The sequence below is a fragment of the Chenopodium album genome, chromosome 4, assembly GCF_948465745.1.
Source record: "Chenopodium album chromosome 4, dcCheAlbu1.1, whole genome shotgun sequence".
NCBI lineage: Eukaryota > Viridiplantae > Streptophyta > Magnoliopsida > Caryophyllales > Amaranthaceae > Chenopodium > Chenopodium album.
The window spans coordinates 4,145,244-4,165,850 of record NC_137837.1 but is presented as its reverse complement, the minus strand read 5'-3'; the positions used below and the strand labels follow the sequence as shown (position 1 = coordinate 4,165,850).

Sequence of the window (20,607 nt, the reverse complement as noted above, 5' to 3'; positions counted from 1 at the left end):
AATTTGAATGTTAAAATTTTTTAAAGCACGTAATTTTTTTAAAAAAAATGTGCGGAATTTATTAAAGCAGATCAATTTTTGTCAATCTTTGAGGAAAGGGATCAAGAGAGACAAACTTATTACAACATTTAGCATCCCATATTGTAACACTATGAGCTAAAGTATTACCCGCACGCTTAATATGGGAGAAAGAAAAATAAACTAAAACCAAAGTTAAGAAAAATTCCTTATTTGGGGGAATTCCATCTAAGTAAAGTTGTTATTTACAAACATCAATATCCATGTTACAAAATGGCATACAACAACAATCCAACCTATTGCGCGATTAGGAACTTGATAGATATGCTAAATGCTCCAATTTTGAAATTGAGTGAGGAGAGAATGAGTGTATTCGATATTAGAAGGAATGCGTTTTATGCATATTTTGTTAATTTTTTAGGCACGGCCCGACAATTTTGTGCGAGTTTGGACACAAAAATTCGGGCCTGAAACTTGGCCCGGCCCGAGGAAGTGGGGTTACTTTTTTGGATTCAGCCCGGCCCGCCCAATGATAACCTGTACTCAATATGCCAAAGGACTACTCAAATGGCTTTAATTGAGTTAATGACTAATAGATGTAATAGGTGTTACCTTCACTTTGAATGTTCTGAACGCCACTTTGAAGAGTCATTAACCTCCTTTAAAAAGATCTTTAGCTTCCGTTGTAAATACTTTTGGTGCAGGTGAGGTTGAATGTACATGGCTTGATGAGTGTTCAGTTGTTATCTTTAATGTCGACTCCTGTTGCTATTGAGTTGTTGCAAATTGAACCGTTGACTTTAAGTTTGAAGAAGTGTTGAGAGACGTCTTCCATGATATAGAAAAAGATGAAGGGGAATGATTACGAGGAAAATGGTTATGGCCTTATGGGATCTCAAAATGAGATATCCCATCGAGAAAAATGTTTCCATAAGACTTATTTGGTGCCACTCATTGAACGCAACATGCACTTGATGGGAAATCCTAAACATATAAAATGTCTCTAACGTTGAAAGCTAATAGCATTCCGTTCTCTCCAGACACTCCAACTAAGGAGAATATATTTCCTTAAAACATTTGGATGTTTTCTTAAGTATAATAATGTTTCGAATAAATTTAAAAAATGACACTATACAATCTAGCCATTTTTTTTAGTAAAAAGTAGGCTCCAAACATCTTTGATTCTTCTGCACTTAAGGAAAATATGATATTTTATTTTCATTGTAATGATTGCATGAGGGGAAAATATATAACAAGCACAAATTGAATAGACGTATACACTCGTAATATGGATTATCCAAGTTTAATTTACCGTCAAAACAAGTTTAAATACTCGTAAACTTTTCTCGTAAAAAAAATACACTGACTGGTGTGCTAAATTTAATAGAGTTACAACTTTTACGAATAATTATGGATTTATGGAGTATTAAGAAACGAAGATGCATTTCCAAAACTAACACCTTTTACATGCTAACAACTTCACAAATCACAAGTTACAAACTTTCAATTGCAAGTTTGCAACCCCAACCTCAACACCTGCATTTGCCTGCGCCGGCGATTCACACAACAGACACGAAATAGCCACGATCCAATTCTCACTGCCGACCGCCCTGATCACCGGTAACCTCTGTATCTCTCTATCTACTTGAATTCCATTCGCTGAATGCTGAAATGTATGCAATTTCCCCATTTTTTCGATTTCTAAAATCAGTTAATCGCCACTATAATACCCCTTTTAATTCCGTTATATCTCTTCATTATCATGTAAGATTGTTTGGTACTTCAGATTCTACTCAAATTAACGAAACCCCAGAAAATTTAAACCCAATTTCTGCGATTTCTGAGCTCATAGCTAAGCAGCATTGGAGGGAATTGAAAAGAATTTATCTAAGTACAACAAACCCTAATGAAATTCTGCAACAATTGATTGATTCTGAGTCTGACCCACGATTGATTCTTCAGTATTTCAAATGGTTGGAGATGGAGCATGAATACTGTGTTTCACATGACACTGAGATGTATTTAGAGGTTTTTCATATGTTAGCTAGGGAGAAATTATATGGGGAGATTAGGAAATTGTTGAATGGGTTTGTGAAGAAAGGGGAGTACTCTAATTCGGAGGTTTTTCATATTCTTTCGACGAAGTTTGCTGACTTTTATGGGATGAATTCGGTGATTGTTGATATGCTGGTTCAGACATGTGTGAAGAATTTGAAGGTGGGTTTGGCGGCTGAGGCAGTTAGAAGAGCTTGGGATTATGGGTTCAGGTTATCTATATTATCGTGTAATCCATTGTTAAGTCCTTTGGTTGATGAAAGGGAGACAAAAGTTATGGAGTATGTGTTTAAGGAGATGATTAGGAGGGGGGTTAAGCTTGATATTACGACGTTTAACACAGTCATTAACGGGTTTTGTAAAGTTGGTCAGCTGCAAAGGGCTAATGATCTTTTGGAGGATATCAAATTATGGGGTCTATCTCCCTCGGTTGTCACTTATAATACTCTTATTGATGGGTATTGCAAGATGGCAAGGGTTGGAAGGATGTATAAAGCAGATGCTTTTTTGAAAGAGATGGTGTCAATGAACATCAGTCCAAATGAGATCACCTACAATACTCTTATTGACGGATTCTGTAAGGATCAAAACTTGCCCTCTGCTTTGAAGGTTTATAAAGAAATGAAATGTCAAGGATTGAAACCTAATGTTGTCACATATAACACACTGATTAGGGGGTTTTGTAGTGATGGGAAAATTGATGAAGCTTTACAGTTAAGAGATGATATGTCTCTCCAAGATTTGAAGCCAAATATCATAACGTATAATATCCTCATCAATGGCTATGCTAAAAAGGGAATGGTGAAACAAGCTAGGGAGCTGCTGGAAGATGCTGATAGAATAGGTGTAATTCCTAGTGCTGTAACTTTCAATACTTTGATCGATGCTTATTGCAAGGCTGGGATGATGGATGAAGCTGTTGCATTGCTGAATTTAATGTTGAAGCGTAACATTTCCCCAGATGTCTCTACTTATAATTGCTTAATCGGTGGCTTTTATAAAAACGAGGATTTTGAAGCAGCTGATGATATTTTAAAGGAAATGAAAAGTGTTGGGCTCCAAGCTGATACCGTGACATATAACATAAGGATAGGTGCTCTTTGCCAGAAAGGCAACACAAGAAACGCAGCTAAGCTACTGGATCAAATGTTAGAGATGGGTTTGACTCCAACTCATGTGACATATAATACCTTAATTGATGGCTACTGTACTAAAGGAAATCTCAGGGATGCCATGAATATGAGGTTAAGAATGGAGAAAGCTGGTAAGCGGGCAAATGTTGCGACATATAATGTCTTGATAAAGGGTCTTTGTAGCAAAGGCAAGTTGCAAGAAGCAAACAAGCTTCTTAATGAGATGTTGGAGAAGGGTTTAGTCCCTAACCGGATCACCTATGATATTATCAAGGAGGAAATGATAGAGAAAGGATTTTCTCCTGATATTGATGGACACCTTTACCAATCTTCTGCACCTTAATCAGGGGGTTATTGCTTGTGTTTTAATATCACTATTTGCTAGCAGTAAGATGCTACTTGCTAAACTTTGGCTGCCGAGTGCCGAGTTTCCCTCTTGAACAGAAACTTACCCATTGGCAGAGGGGCAAAGAAGAATAAGATTACATGGGCCCACAGCCCCCACCATCTTGTTATGGGACCCTGGATCATGTCACTGACTTTTAGGTTCTGTTATAACTCTCTTGGTTGAAAATTACTTTAACTGTAATATTGGTGGCAGGCTGGCAGCAAGAAGCTGATGCATGAAAATTTTGCTATTTAACAGACGGGTTCTTAACCTGGAGATCAACCCTCTTATTGTACTGGGTTACAGAGGTACAATCAGCCTTTTGCTCTTGTTCCTAGTGTATATCTTTTTTAATTAGTTATTGGTGCTAGACGCCATTGTCGCTTTTAGGCCATGCTTAAAAGTTGGAATGAGGGGAATTATACTAGAACTGGATTTTCTTCCATTGTATATATGTACAAAGTTTCCATTCAATTTATCGAACAGTCAAACTCGATTCCAGTCTGATGCATGCAAATATTGTTGAATTCTGGTGCCGTGATTACTGTCCTAATAACTAGAATTGATGCTGATTATCCCTTTTCAGATTCGGTGAAGTACAGTCAACTAGATCAAGTCTTCATTACTTCATACCCAGAGTTGTGCTCCAACAGGGATGACCGAGCTTGTTAAAAATACTCAAGTAGTGCTGAGGACTGCTAAAATGCTGACAGGTTATTAGTTAGAACGGTTAGAAGTATTATCTTGCACCTTTACATCTATAATTTTGTCAGGCTAGGTCATCCAGTATGAATATAAGATTTCATCAACTATGGAGGAAAACGTCATTGTCGTGAAGTCTTCATTCTGTGGTACTACTAGATGCATGTATGAGTTCCCTTCATGACATCAATGATTTTCAGACCCTCTTTCCCTTTGAATATGATTTGGATTGTATTGTACAGCAAGCAAAACACTATTGGTCAGAAATGAGAATTTAGTAAACCTCAAGTTTGGTATCTATATTTTTTTTGACAGAAGTTTGGTATCTATATTGAGTATTCATTGAAATTTATTTTGATTGAGAAGAGGTGAAAATCCTTGATAGGGTTAAAAATTCACCGATGATTTCACAATTGAGCTGATCCCTAGCAACATTGAACATATTGTAATTGCTAGAGCTTTGTGATGGCTTGGCAAGGCATTCAAATGCACCGCGTGTTAGCTTCCTGTTATCTCAAATAAGAAGTTGCTGCATTTGTTGGGTAAGGTAATGAGAATATTTGCACGTCCGATGTTTGGATTTTTGGGAATTTGTGGTGTAACAGCCAAATCTAATATAATCTTCATCCTATTCTGAAAATGCATTAAAATTACAGAATATCAATTTACCTCAGTCTAGTACTCTAGTTTTTGACAGAGTACAAAGTACTTCAATCAACTACAATATGGATGTACTTAAATAATACTCTGTAGAAAGTACAAGTACTCAATTACTGTACAAAAGTAGTATATCGTACGGAGTACAAAGTAATTTGTCTTACGGAGTAGTTAGTATGGAGTAGTACTCAATATATCTCTATTTTGAGATGTCCCTTAATACTACCTCCGTTACATATTATTTGCAACGATTAATATTTTCCTTCTCTACTTTATGTCAAATAATTGCAAACAATGTGTAATTATTTTGATGGTAATACTCATAATACTTGTACAGTTATACTCGAGCAAATCCATTATATTTTGATGGTAAAAGTGTAAAACAAATGAATACATAGGTTCATGTATATCAAGGTGCAAGGTTTATCATGATATGTATTTAAAAAAAAAAAAAAGAAAGAAATAAAAATCACACATTAGAAAACATGAAGGATATTTTTTTTTTGGGGAGATTGCCCTATACGCGTCGTTTAGTTACGACCTTGAACATCCTCGGATAACAAACGACTAGTCTTTGGTCAGTGGTCAAGCATTCATTCCCACTGATTAGGCTTACGCTTTACAACCTTCCGCGTTCATTCTTTATTTGATGAGCAATATTCTTCCTTCATTAACAAGTTAATTCACTTAATTTTACCCTTTTTCCAAATATCATCTGGAATTAATTAATTAATATATTCTGAGATTATAGGGTTCATCAATGGATTTTGATTTGAATAAGAAGAGAATTCAGCTTCTTCTCTTCATTGTTGGAATCATCGTTCTCAGCATTGTAGGTATGATTTCTGTATTTAATTTTCCCTTTTATTTGTTTTGATTGTATAAAATTTGTTTAATATTGTTGATTATATGATTGAATTGACTGGGTTATTGTGGGCGATTTCATTATTGTACGTAGTATTATTTAATTAATTTGATCTGATTGGAGGGAGGGCTGTATCTTCTATAGATTAGGTTTAATTATTGTTAATTAATATATGATGATAAATTATTAGAAGAGCTTGAATCTGAGTTGCCTTGGAATGAAGTTGATTTAAGGCTCGTATTATGGTTCTATGATGATTAAAAGGAAATTAGGAAGAGATCATACAAATGATTGTGAGTGGTTGTTAAACAAATTAGGGGTGTAAGCGAGCCGAGTCGAGTCGAGTCGAGTCGTGTTTACGGCTTTAAGCTTGAGATTGCGTTGGAGCTCAAAAACTTGTAGGAACTTAGCGTTAGTTTTGATTTAGTATATTTGAGCTCGGTGTCTGTATCAAATAGAGTTTAGCCCTGTTGCAAGTTTTGTTCTTAATACACCAAAAAAAAGCTTGTTTGATTATACTAGCTCGTTTAGTCGGGATACATTTAGATGCAAGTATATATGTCTTAATGAAAATAATTAGAACCACAGCTTAAAATAGAAAAGTTTGAATCAAAATTCTTATATTTATGAATTCCAAAATCAAATTCCAAGATCTGAATAACTTAGTTATCTTTTTAATTAAGCATATTTTGCTTTATATCAAACCTATTCATGGACTTAAACTATGAGACTCTTATGAATGTAAATGACTTAATTGTGATCATAAATGGAGGAACACTCATATGCTCATAAGGGTTCTTGTATGTGCATGTTACATGATAGATGTATAGAAGAAGAGAGAGGGTTGCAAAGAAAGAGGAAGACATGGAAGGTAGTAAAAAAGTGGAAAGGGGATGGGGGATCTGAAGAGATGGAGATGAAGGGATATTAGGATCTTGAATTTCCTGTGACCCTGGCTCCAATATAAGCGGGAAAAGGAGAATGAAGGGGGATATATGCATTGCTATGAGCTGTTAATTAATCAAGGCATTCCACTATCATGCGAATTGTATTTATTCCGTGAGTTGACAGTCTAGGAAGTTTCTGATCCGGACACCTTTATTCCTTGTTAGTCAAGATTATCCGAGAAGCTGTTTCATGTAGTCAATTAATGTGATCCTAGTAATAGCAGAGTAAGAACTAACACAATGAGCAAGGATAAGAGCTTTATTGAGATAATGAGCAAGAAGCAGTGCAGCTCACTTTCTAATTCGCTTTTGCGATTTTGCTTCATTATTTTGGACATAAATAAGAATCTAAAATAAGTTTCTGTTTCCAGTTTGGGACTTCTTGGGAAGGTATGAGAGGTAGGGTCCTGTAAGGTTCTCAAGAATGTATCTTTGAGCTGAGTGTTGAAAACGATAATCATGCTTTTTGGCTGGTTAAAATTGTAGCATTTCTTTCCAGCATCTCTTCTGGGATCAAAGATTCGCCAACTTACCATATTTTCTGACTCCATTGATTGATTATTGATAAAGAGTATGGTGGTGAATAGTATTCACTGAATACTGAAGAGGCAGGAAATGCTGATGGTGGGAAACACGATATGTAGGAATTAGAGAGTAGATTCAGTTAAATCTCAGAATAAATGATTAGCTGCTCAAAATTAAGTAACTGATATGTTAACAAAAACTTAAGAAGCTGTTAGAGCAGAAATCTATGGAAAATTATAGCTGTCTTTGAAATTCAAATTGACATTAAGTGTTAAGATTAATTTGCTCCATGATCCTCTTACCTATGTTCCTCATGACCTCATACTCTCACAGGGTCATAGGACTTCTTACTCCATAGGCATTTGCTTTCCGCCATATTTTTTGTAAGGTGTGTTGCTTGGCTGTTTTTATTCTGCTATTCCTGAAATTGAAGTTATGATGGCCGGGATGCATGTATGAGTGCTACCCCATTATTATAGTTGGCATTTTCTCTGCACAATGCTAGTATCCCCGAGGCACAACTTCGTCATATATTTAGTTTTACATAGATCATCTTATTTTTTTTTTCAAATTCATTTATGTCTGTCAAGAAAATTTGAATTAAGTATTGTACTTTGCAGCTGAAAAAAGCAGGAAGCTTGTGGGGGAAGAAGCAGCATCCAAGAGTGGGCAATTTACTTTACTCAACTGTTTCGATTTGGGATCAGGTTCGTTAGCATGCTCAGTTAAAGAGGGTGTGAAACTATATGTCAACAGTTTTCAATCTGCTCATGTTGAGTTAGCCAGAAGCCGAGCAATTGAGAGTACACTGAGCGATGCAATGTCACAGGGATTGCAAGCCAAAGATGCTGCTAATCAAGCCGCCAAAGAAGGAAAAAAGGCTGCAAAATTAGCGTCCCGACAGGCTAGGCGGATTACAGGACCAATCATATCTAGTGGGTGGGACTTCTTTGAAGCCATTTACTTTGGAGGTACAATGACTGAAGGCTTTCTCAGAGGAAGCGGGACCTTGATTGGGACCTACTCTGTCGGATTCCTCGGGGAACAGAGGCTTGGGAGGTTTGGCTACCTCCTTGGAAGCCAAGTGGGAAGTTGGGTTGGAGGAAGAATAGGTTTAATGGTCTACGATGTGGTGAATGGTGTCAACTACTTGCTTCAGTTTAGTCAAAGTGAGGTAAGTGAATATGAACCTCAAGAAGTATATGAATCTCAAAATGTTTATGAATCTCAAAATGTTTATGAATCTCAAGAAGTTTATGAATCTCAAGAAATTTATGAATCTCAAAAAGTTTATGAATCTGAAGAATTGTAGGATTCGCATAATTAACTTTCTGGCTTTTAGCTTATCAAGATTATCTTTAGCAGAGATGCATAGCTGGAACTTGAAGCCATTGTAATTGCTTGCATTTTATGTCAATGATAGATAGATATATGAATATCGAATACAAGATATTGCTTACTGGAAAAATATATATTGTAAATTCATTAAGTATTAATACTATGCTGTGATCAGTAGTTACTGAAACAACTTGGATGTGCAACTCTGAAATTTACTCTATACAGCCATAAAAAAAACTAAAAACCCAAAGCCAGAGACCTGGAATTGTGGTGATATGAACATTATGAAGTTTATGGAAAATTTGCAGTTAGAGTTTTTAAGTGAAGTTTGATCCTTTTCTATACACTAGTGTCAACATGCAAGATTTAAAAATTACCCCCTTTTTTTAGAACCAGAAACTGCAAAAAAAAAAAAAAAAAACAAAAAAAACTGAAATATCATGTACAAGTGCTTAGCTGTACAGTAAACAATTTATTACAGTATTACTCATGTGTTTATGTATACTGGAAATAACTGATTTATTAAACTCATTTAAATATTAAACATATGAAGACACCAATCAATTGATATAAGAATAGTGATGATTGTCATTTCTCAAAGATTTTGGTGTCTGCTGTTACTCATTGTACAATATTTTGTTTCCAAATTGTAAGTTGACAATCTAATGAAAATTCTTGGATCAGCCGGTCTGACGATAAACTTTTATGGAGTTTTGGTATTACTCATTAGTAAAATTAGGGATGGCAACGGGTCGGACTCGGAGCGGATTATGCTAAATCCGACTCCGACCCGACAGGAAGTCGGAGGTTAAATCCGACATCCGACTCCGACTCCGACTCCGACTTCAATATCCGACCTTCGACTCCGACTCCGAGTTTTTTTTTTTCATTATTCAATATACATTGAGATGTTGGGCTATTTGGGCTTACGACCCACACCCAATGCCACCATGACCCATACAAAAATACACTATCTATTGGAGTCGGAGTCGGATAATCCGTTAAAATCGGACATTTGTCGGAGTCGGATTTTTTTCTCGGATTTTTTGTAGGATCCGACTCCGACCCTCCTCTTCGAGGCGGATATTCTAAGAATAGTGATGATTGTCATTTCTTCGAACTCGGATTACTTTTTTCTCGGACTCGGAGCGGATATTTTACCTCGGATCGGGGCGGAGTAGGGTCGGATCCGGACTAGATTGCCATCCCTAAGTAAAATTTTTACAGTGCCTCAAAACACGAATACATCCTATAATATACGAGTACTTGTGCTTCATGTATAGTATCAAGCTTAGGCTCTGTTCATTCAAATTTTTTTTCTATATTCTAAAATTCGATAACAAAACAAAGGTAGCTAAGTCTAATTAGAGAGAAATGTCTAAATCAATGGGGCAAATTCGAGTAGTCGCACCAGAAAGTGACTAATCAGTCCAGTTGCATTTTGCCCTTGCTAAATTTGGGAGGCCAGATATGTTTCACCTAATCATGTACAATTGTACAGTAACTCCATTTTCAACAGAGATTTTTTTGGATCAGGAAAAAATAACTTGCTTGATTCTTATTCTTATGTGGTGTATTATTGCTCAATAGTTATATAACTATTCAATTTAGGCTATACGTGGATATAATGTAGATATTTATGGAGAGTAAAATATGCTAACAAGGGCATAATAGTCGTATTGAGTTATTTTTTCAATAAAAAAGGTGCTGAAGTAATAATAAAAGTTTCTAAATAAAAACATGTAATAATAAATTTTTTTTTTTTTTGACAAAACATGTAATAATAATATATCAGAAATGTATTACAAACTTTTACTATGTGTAGACGTATAAGTATTTTTAATAAAAAATAAAAAAAAAAAAAAAAAAAAAAAAAGACTACGTACTAAATAAATATTTAAAAATGGGGATAAGAAAGCAATACTTTATAACTTACTTCCTAATTCTATTTGTTTGTGTTATTAATACAATTTTCAATTTTTACTTACAAAAACCAATGACATGATTCAGGACTTGTTCTCATAGACTGAACTCAACTGAGCTGAACTGAACTGAAATGAATATTTTATAAGAGAAAGAAATTAAGAGTTGAACTGAACTGAACTTAAAATAAACTTATGATAACAGACCCTGAAGATTGTTGCATACACCCATGAGTATTTGTTCTTATTTTGATGATTGTTTTTCATTTTATCATCAAATATTCAAATATAGAGTAAAATTAACTTTAAGTTAGTTGGGTGTACCAGGCTGTATATAACAAATTGAATCAGCAATAGGACTCATATATATTGTGAGATTTGTGACAAATAATAGATACTTATATTTCTTCCATTGGTGACAAATTAACAATAGGTTTAGACGATTTTTTAATGTATTAAAAACTAAAAAGCCCTTCAAATTGATGTCTAGGGTGTGCATGATACCAGCCGTACATGTCATAGTTGCATGAGTGGCAAGTCTGGCAACTAATGACCACCCAATTTTCTTCCAAAAGCACACATCATTTTTATGTTTAGTCCATGATTGAACCCAAACATAAAAGTATGCAACTCATCTTGTTTATTAATATTATATTACAGAGTATTACTTTTGTTAACAAAATAATAAAATGTGCGTTGTAACTATTATTGTCTTAATAAGATCATTTAGCGTAAAAGATTGATAGGATGCTATAACAGCTTGTGCCCATTGAAAATTTATTAATCCTTTTCCATCGGAAAGGAAGATCTAGGGTTACTTTTAAGGTTGTATGAATGTATTAGTATATGCTTAATGTACGTTAGATGAAAGATCCAATTAAATCTGATTGACCTTTCAAGGATATTAAAAACAACCAACTACGGACTATGGTGGAACAAATTTCATGAATTGGAAGTTGGGGTGGAGGTATGACAAGGGCCGGTGAATATCCTCACTCCTTAATCCTTATTAGCATAATAGCATTAGACCCTTTTTTTAAAAAAAAAATAAATAAATAAATAAAAATAAAAAATAAAAAAAAATTATTATTATTTATTATTATTTTTGGCTCGGTAGTTAATAAGTACGTACTCTTATTTTTTACTACACTAAAAATGATACTTTTCGTGAAGGTTGTATTAGTATATTCCAAATACAAATATATGAGAGTGAACCATTAAGGATATCCTCCAAGTTAAACTTTTAATTATTTATATATAATATTTTTTTTTATCATACAACTCATTTATATATACGGGCGAATATGAATATTGTCATATCTTTATTTCCTTTTTGTTGGCTGAAGATAGAAAGATAAGAAAAAGTCTTAAAAGATTATTCTCTTGCCAAGAGTGTAATATATTAATTACATAGAGTGATGGAGATTTTGTTGGACAGGAAAAATATATATACGTGACTCCAAAATTATATGAAGAATAGAGAAGTTAGTTGGAGAGATTCTTATGTGCACCTGAGATTAAAATTACTTTTTACTCGATTAACAGCGTTCGCTTCTATTTAAAGATTTTGAAATAACTTGAGCAAAAATTATGATATGATCAAGTAGAAAATATCAATGGATATATATTCCTAATTTTACATGCACCTAGTGCATATAATTAAGAATCTATAAATTAAAGAAGTTTAGGCCAAGTTAACAACATGAACACTACACGATTAGTATTTCTCATCAGAATATTAATTAACATGAGGATATTTTCTGTTTTCGTCCCTTTCTAATGTGAAGAAAAAAGTGGGTATTAGAATAAACGCTACCTACTCATATTAGGATCAAGAATAAGATGAACTTTATCTTAAGACGAGTGGAAGACACACTCCCCAGATTCTGAAAACAACTTGTAGTATATATTTATGGTCGTAGATGTTTCATAAGTTTTTGTTACGAATAAAAGGGACCTGATAAAGCAACTCACGTAAAGATTATTATCGCCTATAAGTTGTGGTTGAATTAGTTGGAAAGGGATTGAAGAATTTAAGTTGAAAAACGAACAAGTTTCGGGTTTCAGCCCTTCTATGATGTAACAACGTTTGTTGGAAGAGCCATTTGCTAATGATCGAGCTGACCTAGATCACGTCTCTCATTCCAACCTAAGCTTTTCTCCAATTACGATCCCAACTAGCTTATTTATTAGTCCGAACTCTTCATGGTAATTTGTCGGACTTTAGTAGATGCGCATTACTTATGATCTTATTTAAATTAAAAAAAAAAAAAAAAAAAACCTTAATTCAATACCATCGAATTTATGCAAGTTAAAATTTGAAGGGTCCAATGACCTTGTGAACCCTATTCGAAAAATTTGATATAAGGTTTAAAAGATTTCATCAAACTAGAGAAAAAAAAAAATTATACAAAGTTTATAAATGTGTGATTATTGAGTATGTTTCATGGACCCAAATAACATAAACACTATATGGAGCTAACGTTTATATGATTTAAGTGGCTTAGGCTGGTCTTAAAGCCATTATAAAAAGTTTTTTTTAAAAATGAATTTTGATAGAGCTTTATATCGATTTGCTAAGTCAAAGTACGATTTCAAGATGATCGAAAAGACAAAATTCGAGATACAAGAGTGGACGTAACAAAGAAAAAGGAAAAGGGATAAAAAGAAACGAAGCAAAATGGATGGACGAACAAAAAGCCATAGTCAAACTTCATTATCATTATTATATCAAATATCAATATAGAATATATTCATTATTATTAAACATCTTCATTTGTAAGAAAAAGGAAATAATTCTCACTATCTTCGTCTTCAAAGTTGAAAAGGTGTCAAGTGGATCACTAGCACTTGCGACCTAGGTATTCATGCACTCTCTTATATTACAAGCGTCATCAATTAATTAATTTGATAAGTTAAAGCCATTAATTATTTTGATAAAATAACAATTAATTATTATTGAGTATGCTTGTTCAATTTTTATAGTCTATTAACCTATAGCGCGATTTTATTTGCCTGGTTGATTGTGTTAAGTGATGATATTAATTATTAAGCTTGAAAATTTATGTTGTCAATTATATCTATATAATAATAATAATAAAAAAAAAAAAAAAAACCCTAAATCTATTATTCCATCTATCAATCTAAAATATATCACCTGTATAGGTTATTGTTTCATCACTTTTTACATAATTTTTCAACGCACACCTTCTTAGTATTAATACATTTAAAAATTGTTATAAAATATTTTTAATTTGGTCTGGATGCATAAGTTAAAACGTACTACATATACATCAATGAAAGACAGATAAAAATGATCACACGTAAGAGTATATAACTACAAGTATTAAGAAAGAAGTTAGACTTCTTATACTCTGTAACTACTACTCCGTACTTACTTTGTATTTAATAATAGGAGCAACATAAAGATTAAAAATCGGAGGGAGTAGTTATCACATATTTTAGACTTCTTATCTAATGATAGAAAATTGACATTTTTGATGTTAGGCCAGCAAAAATATATATAAGAAAATAATTCTCTTATCTAACGCCCCCAGGGCGCTCATTAGCTTTTGTCTAGCACTCATTAGCTTTTTCTCTCTCCTCCTTCCTGTCTCTCCAAAACCCTAGCCTCCATTGTTGAATTTTGAAAGGGCTTCCATCGATTTTAATCGGTGGAAAGCCCCAATCCTTGTTTCTTTATTGTTTTTTTAGGTTTATAATAATGCTTCCTCCTTTTGGGAGGAACTTTTCTCCCTCGAAAGAAAGGGTTTTCGATCTCCTTCGAAAGACAAGGGTTTTTCGACTTCCTTCGAAAGACAAGGTTTATCTCCTCTTTTCGAGGGAGAAATTTCTTAGTTTTGAATCCATGGTAGCAGATCTAATGGATTGTCGTGCAATTATTTCGTTGGTGAAAAAGTTATCAAGTTTTCGAATACGAACAGATGAATCAGAAGGAAAACATCCTCACGGCTACAAAGGATCGTTAGACTGTCTCTCCAACAAGGCTGTAATTTTCAGCGATATAAGTGGGAGATGCTCCGCAGTGCAAGATCTACTCGACGATCGTAGTTTTTATGAAGGAAAATTCTATTTGATTCAATATCTTATGTATTTGTTAACGTCGAATCTCTATTGTAGATGTCGTATGACTTTTAATTAATGAAATATTTTTGCGGGTTGTTAAATATCGCCCTCAAATATCTAACTAACGCCCGCAAAATAAAATAAAATTACGTATTTATCCTTATAATAATTATAAAAAAATAATTAATTTTACCTCAATTTCACACTTTTACTGTACACAAATTTTCTTACCATTCTCTCTAGTGGTCAACGGCCACCAACGCTCATCGAACAACCACCCAAACCACCGTGAGTTTCAAAATCAAACAAATTTTTAAAAATTTTGCAAAATCAATTTCGTTAGATCTTATGGACAACGACGAAATACAAGAAACACAACCTTAGACGCTTGTAGAAGACTCGTCAAACCGTATGAAATCAGTATGTCGCGATAAATTTTTTAAAAAAATTCAAAACCCAGGAAACGCCTAGTTTTTTAGAATACCCTAGGCTGAAACGCCTAGTTTTTTAGAATACCCTAGGCTGAAACGCCTAGTTTTTTCGAAACATCCTAGGCTATTCGAAAAAACTAGGCGTTTCAGCCTAGGGTATTCTAAAAAACTAGGCGTTTCACCTCAAACGCCCAGATTTTTCATACAACCACACGGTTGTTCACAAGAACTAGGCGTTTGAGCCTAGGACGTGCGAAAAATCTAGGCGTTTGCCGCAAATTCAAAAAAAATAAAATAAAAAACATTTTCTCCGTTGGCGATCGACTTTCCTTTGTCCTTACCGCGGCTGTGTAGATCGTGAAATCGGAGGTAAGGAGTTGGTGGTTAAAAGAGGAGGAGGTGGTGGTGGTGGTGGTGGTGGTGGGTATAGTATTATGATGAAAAGGGGGTAATTTTTTTGATAAAAAGGGTAAGTTTGTAATTTTAGTTTATTTTGCGGGCATTAGTTAGAGATTCGAGGGCGACGTTTAGCTTTCCACATATATACATATATATATATATATACATATATGTATATGTACATATATGTATATGTACATATATGTATATGTACATATATGTATATGTACATATATATGTATAGGGGAAGACTCTCGTGAGAATTTTTCTTATATGAGAATTTTTCTTATGTGAGAATACTCTTTATATTCTAAATTTTTACTCGTATGTTCTAAATTTTAAATATGATGTTCTAAAATTTTCCTTAGGTGTTCTAAATTAAATCAAATGTTCTAATTTAGTATTCACATGTTCTAAACCATAAATTAGTTAAGTTTGATGTCATAAATTTTAAATAACTTGTTCCAAAATTTTAATTTATATGTTCTAAATTTTAAAACGTGTGTTCTAAGATTTTTAATTATATGTTTCAGATTTTAAAGCGTATGTTCTATTTTTTACACGTATGTTCTAAATTCTTTACTCACACTTTCTATATTCTATATCAGTTTGTTCTAAATTTTTATTCACATGTTCATAATCTTAAATCAGATGTTCTAAATTTACTCATATGTTTAAAATTTCATAAAGCAAATTTTATAAATTTTTATTCACTTGTTCTAATTCTTAAATCAGATGTTCTAAACATATTACTCACACAAATGTTCTAAATTATTACTCATATGTTCAGAATTTTAGTTTGAGTCACATGTTCTAAATTTTAACTCGCATGTTCTAAATTTTTACTCACTATGTTCTAAATTTTTACTCATATGTTCTAAATTTTAAATCAGTTCTCATATAAGTATGAATTCTCACATATGAACCTATTCTCACCAGATCCCTCCCCTATATATATATATATATATATATATATATATATATATATATATATATATATATATATATATATATATATATATATATATATATATATATATATATATATATATATATATATATTAAGCATTAATTACATCATTGATGCGTGAGTTAGATATTTTTGTATGATTAATTCAATAATTCTAATATAGGTGATGCCGTGTCAACTAAATGCTTATTAGAGTTATTACAATCCTTAGTCCATTGCGTCCTGTTTGGCAACTAGTAATATATAAATGGCAGTATTGGGAGTGAATCTAAAGTGTAAAGTAGGAAGGTAATTAGCATTGTAATCCCCGTGATAATGCAAATTAATCTCAAGTATGTGTAATGTGTTCTATTCATTTTTTTTCATCCATTACTACTTAAAAGGAGGAGTTAGGAGGATGGATATAAAAATTTCTAAAAAAATTTGTCAATTTGCGGTGAGCTAGCATTATCATGAGCATGAAACTTGATTTACTACAAATTCATTTGCATTACTATACTATATGGTCATCTACTAAACGGTCGTTACACTATTATAAACCATTATAGTTATTATTATTATTTTTTATTTTTAGTAATTGACATGTATTTGAACATATAGTGATAGTTTTTGTATGATAGATGGGTCATGTCAACGATATTACTCCTTTTGCTACTTTAAAGTTTAAATTATCAAAAGTATTGCAAAATTCTACTTTAATTAATACTCTATCTTTCTTAATATGACATTCACATTTCTAACCTGTTTGTCATGAATTTAATATGGACGCCTAAAAAAAAAAAAGGAAGGACGCCGCATATGTATATTTTTTACTTCGTATTTGATTTTCACTAATTTAAACATATTTAAATTTATTTAATCTATAATTAACTTTATTGGAGAACCCTTGTTAACCTCTACATAATCTTATTCAAACTGGATCTATATTTTTTGAATTATTTTTTCTTGAAATAAATGAATATAAAGTGAACAAAATCGGATTGTAATTTAACATTTAAACTTTTATATTTATTTAACTAATGGTATTTAGCTTAAAAAAACTTATAGTAAAATTAAATGGTTCATTAGATGACAATTAGTGATGGATAACAGATAACGTCACTATTTAAACCTTTTTCTGAAAGCCCTCTTCAATCTCGATCAAATTCTCCACCTCTATTAACCCTAATAAACCAACTTGGCCTTCCACTTCATGTAAAAGGCAAAAGCCATATTTTTTAGGAGGAAAAAAAAAAAAAAAAAAAAAAAAAAAAACTGTATATATTTATTTACATAATAATTAAAATAAAGATAAATTAAATGAATGGATTTAAGAAAAGGTCCAAAATTACAAATTGTGAGGTGCCTAAGAAAAGAGTATTATAACACGGGAGACCCACACACTATCTGATGTAATTAATTGGACCCACAAGTTAATTAATCATAGTATTTATAATACAAGTATTATATACACATATGTTTCAAGATTGTAAATCATATAAATATAAGAATTTATATAATTTTATTAATCGTTAAGTAATGTGACGTGAGAAAATGAAAGCTAGCAATCTCTTTCATTGATTAGATTGTTTTTTTAGATTAAGTAGGTAAGTACGTATTCATTTATTAATATGTGTGTGTTAAAATGATGAGTTTAAAATTAGAGTATGACTATTTCTAGTCCTACAAGTCTCTAAGAAAAAAAAGTTACGTTAATTTTTTTACTTGTTTGATAAAAAAATAAAAAATAAAAAACAAAAAAAAATCTCTAAGAAAAAAGTAACATTAATTTTTTTACATGTTTGATAAAAAAATTAAAAAAAAATTAAAAAAAAAATCTCTAAGAAAAAAGTTGCGTTAATTTTTTTACTTGTTTGATAAACTGTTAAGTTGGTTTATCGTGATTTCGTGAACGTCTAAAAGTAAATTGAACTGTCCTGCTTGACGTGGATGCTATTGAAAATTCAAGGAAATGCTATCTCATCTTAGTGTCACTCCGTAAGAAATTACTCTATCCGTCTATAAATGACTGTCCCGTTGTATATGTTTTGGATCCAAATTTTTTTAAAAAAAGAATACTTACTCCAAATTCCAATTAATCTATAGATTGTAATATGTGAAATTTTGTTAATAGAGATACTAACGATTAATAAATATATTTTGGAGTCTGTTAAAAAACAGAACAAATCATTAATAGACGTAAGAAATAACATACATGCATGTAAGTTGGGATTAATTGTACTGTCCAACGTGCATAGATGAAGTAGATAGAAATATTGGCCAACTCCTACATTATTACTCCATCTGCTCCCAAATAATTTCACTGTTTATGTATTAGCTATATGTTCATAATTTTGAACTACCCTAACAAAAACATATTTTATCATAAAATATGTTGTTAGATAGGTATTTATTTAAAATTTCATCATATAATTTCTATAATAATTTTCATTAATATTTAATTAATAAATAAAAAAAATCAAAACTAGTGCATTAACATGTGTGCAAAGTTGACGACTGTGTCATTTATTTTGGAAAAAAGGGGTTTGTTTAAGTTATTATTAACTAAACTTGCATATAACTTGTCCTTTTTGTCTCTCAAATTCTCAATAATAAATAGAAGCAGTTGTTTTGAAATTGGAAGTTGAAGTCAATATTATACTCATATAATGCACAACAAAAAGAAGTATGCAATTTCAACTTCATTCTAATAATGTTTTTTAGAGCAACATGTTCACGACACACGCCTTTAATTATGTTCGTGTGCATGGCACACGCAAACAACAAGCATACGAGATGTATGCAATGGGCACATACCATTTTTAAAATATAGATTGATCCATTAAACTATGAGTTGTTTATACATAGCTGGCCATCTTCGTTAGAACTTATTAGGAAACAGTTGAAGGTTTAATCTGAAAAATGTAGCTAAAATTATAGTCGCATTCCCATGCATCAATATAATACATTACGTGAAGTTTATGTGGCACAAAATTGCTCTCTTCTTTTAGAAATCAATAACTATATACTAAAAAACACATCAGTAATGACACATGTCAGTTTCTGGTATGTCCTTAATATTTTTTTAAAAAAAATATTTAATTGAAAATTTATTTAAGGAAATTATTTGTAAAATTTAATTACTATATAAATAGAAATGATATTTTCCTTTTTTTAATATTCACATTCAATTAACTAATTAATATGGAAAATAGAATAGCAAAATATAATCTTTGTAAATATTTTTAAAAAATACAATCTATCTATTAACCTATACTAAAAGCGAACCTATAATGACACTTGGCATAATGTCATTCATTTTTTTCCCCCAATTTCATTATTTCCTTAATTATTATATTATATTTTAATTTTATTATATAATTATTTCCTCATTTAATTATTATATTTTATTATATTCTTATCATATACTCCGTAATATTTATGTATACATAGTAAATATATATACCGTATCAACCATATCGTTCACAAAACAGAAATAATGTGAAAAGTAGTACGTATAAAATCTTTTCAAATTTCCAATATTATTTTTATACTCCACAATACTATCTACATATAGTTTACATTCACCATTAAATATCACATTTATGCATGATTAACAATAGATATGAGTAAAAAAAATTTAATTTTACATATTTATATAAAAAAAATTCTCCAACTTTTATCATGTGATAAAAAAATTATTTTAATTAAAAAAGAAAATTCATTTTGGTAGCATATATTCTTTGTATAAATTTTAAAATTATACATAAGGTTTATAAAAACAAAATCATTTTATTACAGTATGCTTCGTACAAACATACATAACATGTATTGGAAAATTAAATCTAATTATTTGATATAGTATAAAACATATTTTTTTGGGCCTCAACCAAAACCTTAAAATGATGGTTTCTAAGGATAATTTGACCTAAAATTCATATTTCATAATTTTATTAAGTTTTACACGTACTATTTTTTATAGTTTCTAAGCATAACCCGTAATCAAACCGAAATTTGACTCGAACTCGACCTGCTGACCCAAATTGCCACCCCTAATTGGTTTAAACTAAAATTCAAGTTATTTTATTACAAATAATTTTTTTGGATAAACTATTTTTGAATTAACACCACTATTTATTATTTATTTGTTTTAAAATTTAATTATGACCGTGCATGGCACGGGACTTAAACT

General features: G+C 31.7%; 2 protein-coding genes across 2 annotated transcripts; both read left to right on the top strand.

Moving 5' to 3' along the window:
* Positions 1-1,529: 1,529 nt before the first annotated feature.
* On the top strand, positions 1,530-4,588 carry LOC145626386 (uncharacterized). The gene is made up of 2 exons (XM_081678813.1): positions 1,530-3,902; positions 4,181-4,588. The coding sequence occupies exon 1, from the start codon at positions 1,690-1,692 to the stop codon at positions 3,547-3,549; it is 1,860 nt and encodes a 619-aa protein (XP_081534939.1). The 5' UTR covers positions 1,530-1,689; the 3' UTR covers positions 3,550-3,902; positions 4,181-4,588.
* Positions 4,589-5,521: 933 nt separating this feature from the next.
* LOC145628619 (uncharacterized) lies at positions 5,522-8,738 on the top strand. The gene is made up of 2 exons (XM_081680957.1): positions 5,522-5,789; positions 7,911-8,738. Exons 1-2 carry the CDS (start codon positions 5,714-5,716, stop codon positions 8,600-8,602), a joined length of 768 nt encoding a protein of 255 aa, XP_081537083.1. The 5' UTR covers positions 5,522-5,713; the 3' UTR covers positions 8,603-8,738.
* Positions 8,739-20,607: the final 11,869 nt, after the last annotated feature.

What these genes read in the sequence shown, in the direction of transcription:
- LOC145626386 (XM_081678813.1), top strand. Translation starts at nt 1,690, where the DNA reads ATGTATGCAATTTCCCCATTTTTTCGATTTCTAAAATCAGTTAATCGC.
- LOC145628619 (XM_081680957.1), top strand. Translation starts at nt 5,714, where the DNA reads ATGGATTTTGATTTGAATAAGAAGAGAATTCAGCTTCTTCTCTTCATT. An exon ending in CATCGTTCTCAGCATTGTAG is followed by an intron (nt 5,790 to 7,910) that starts GTATGATTTCTG and finishes TGTACTTTGCAG; the next exon opens with CTGAAAAAAGCAGGAAGCTT.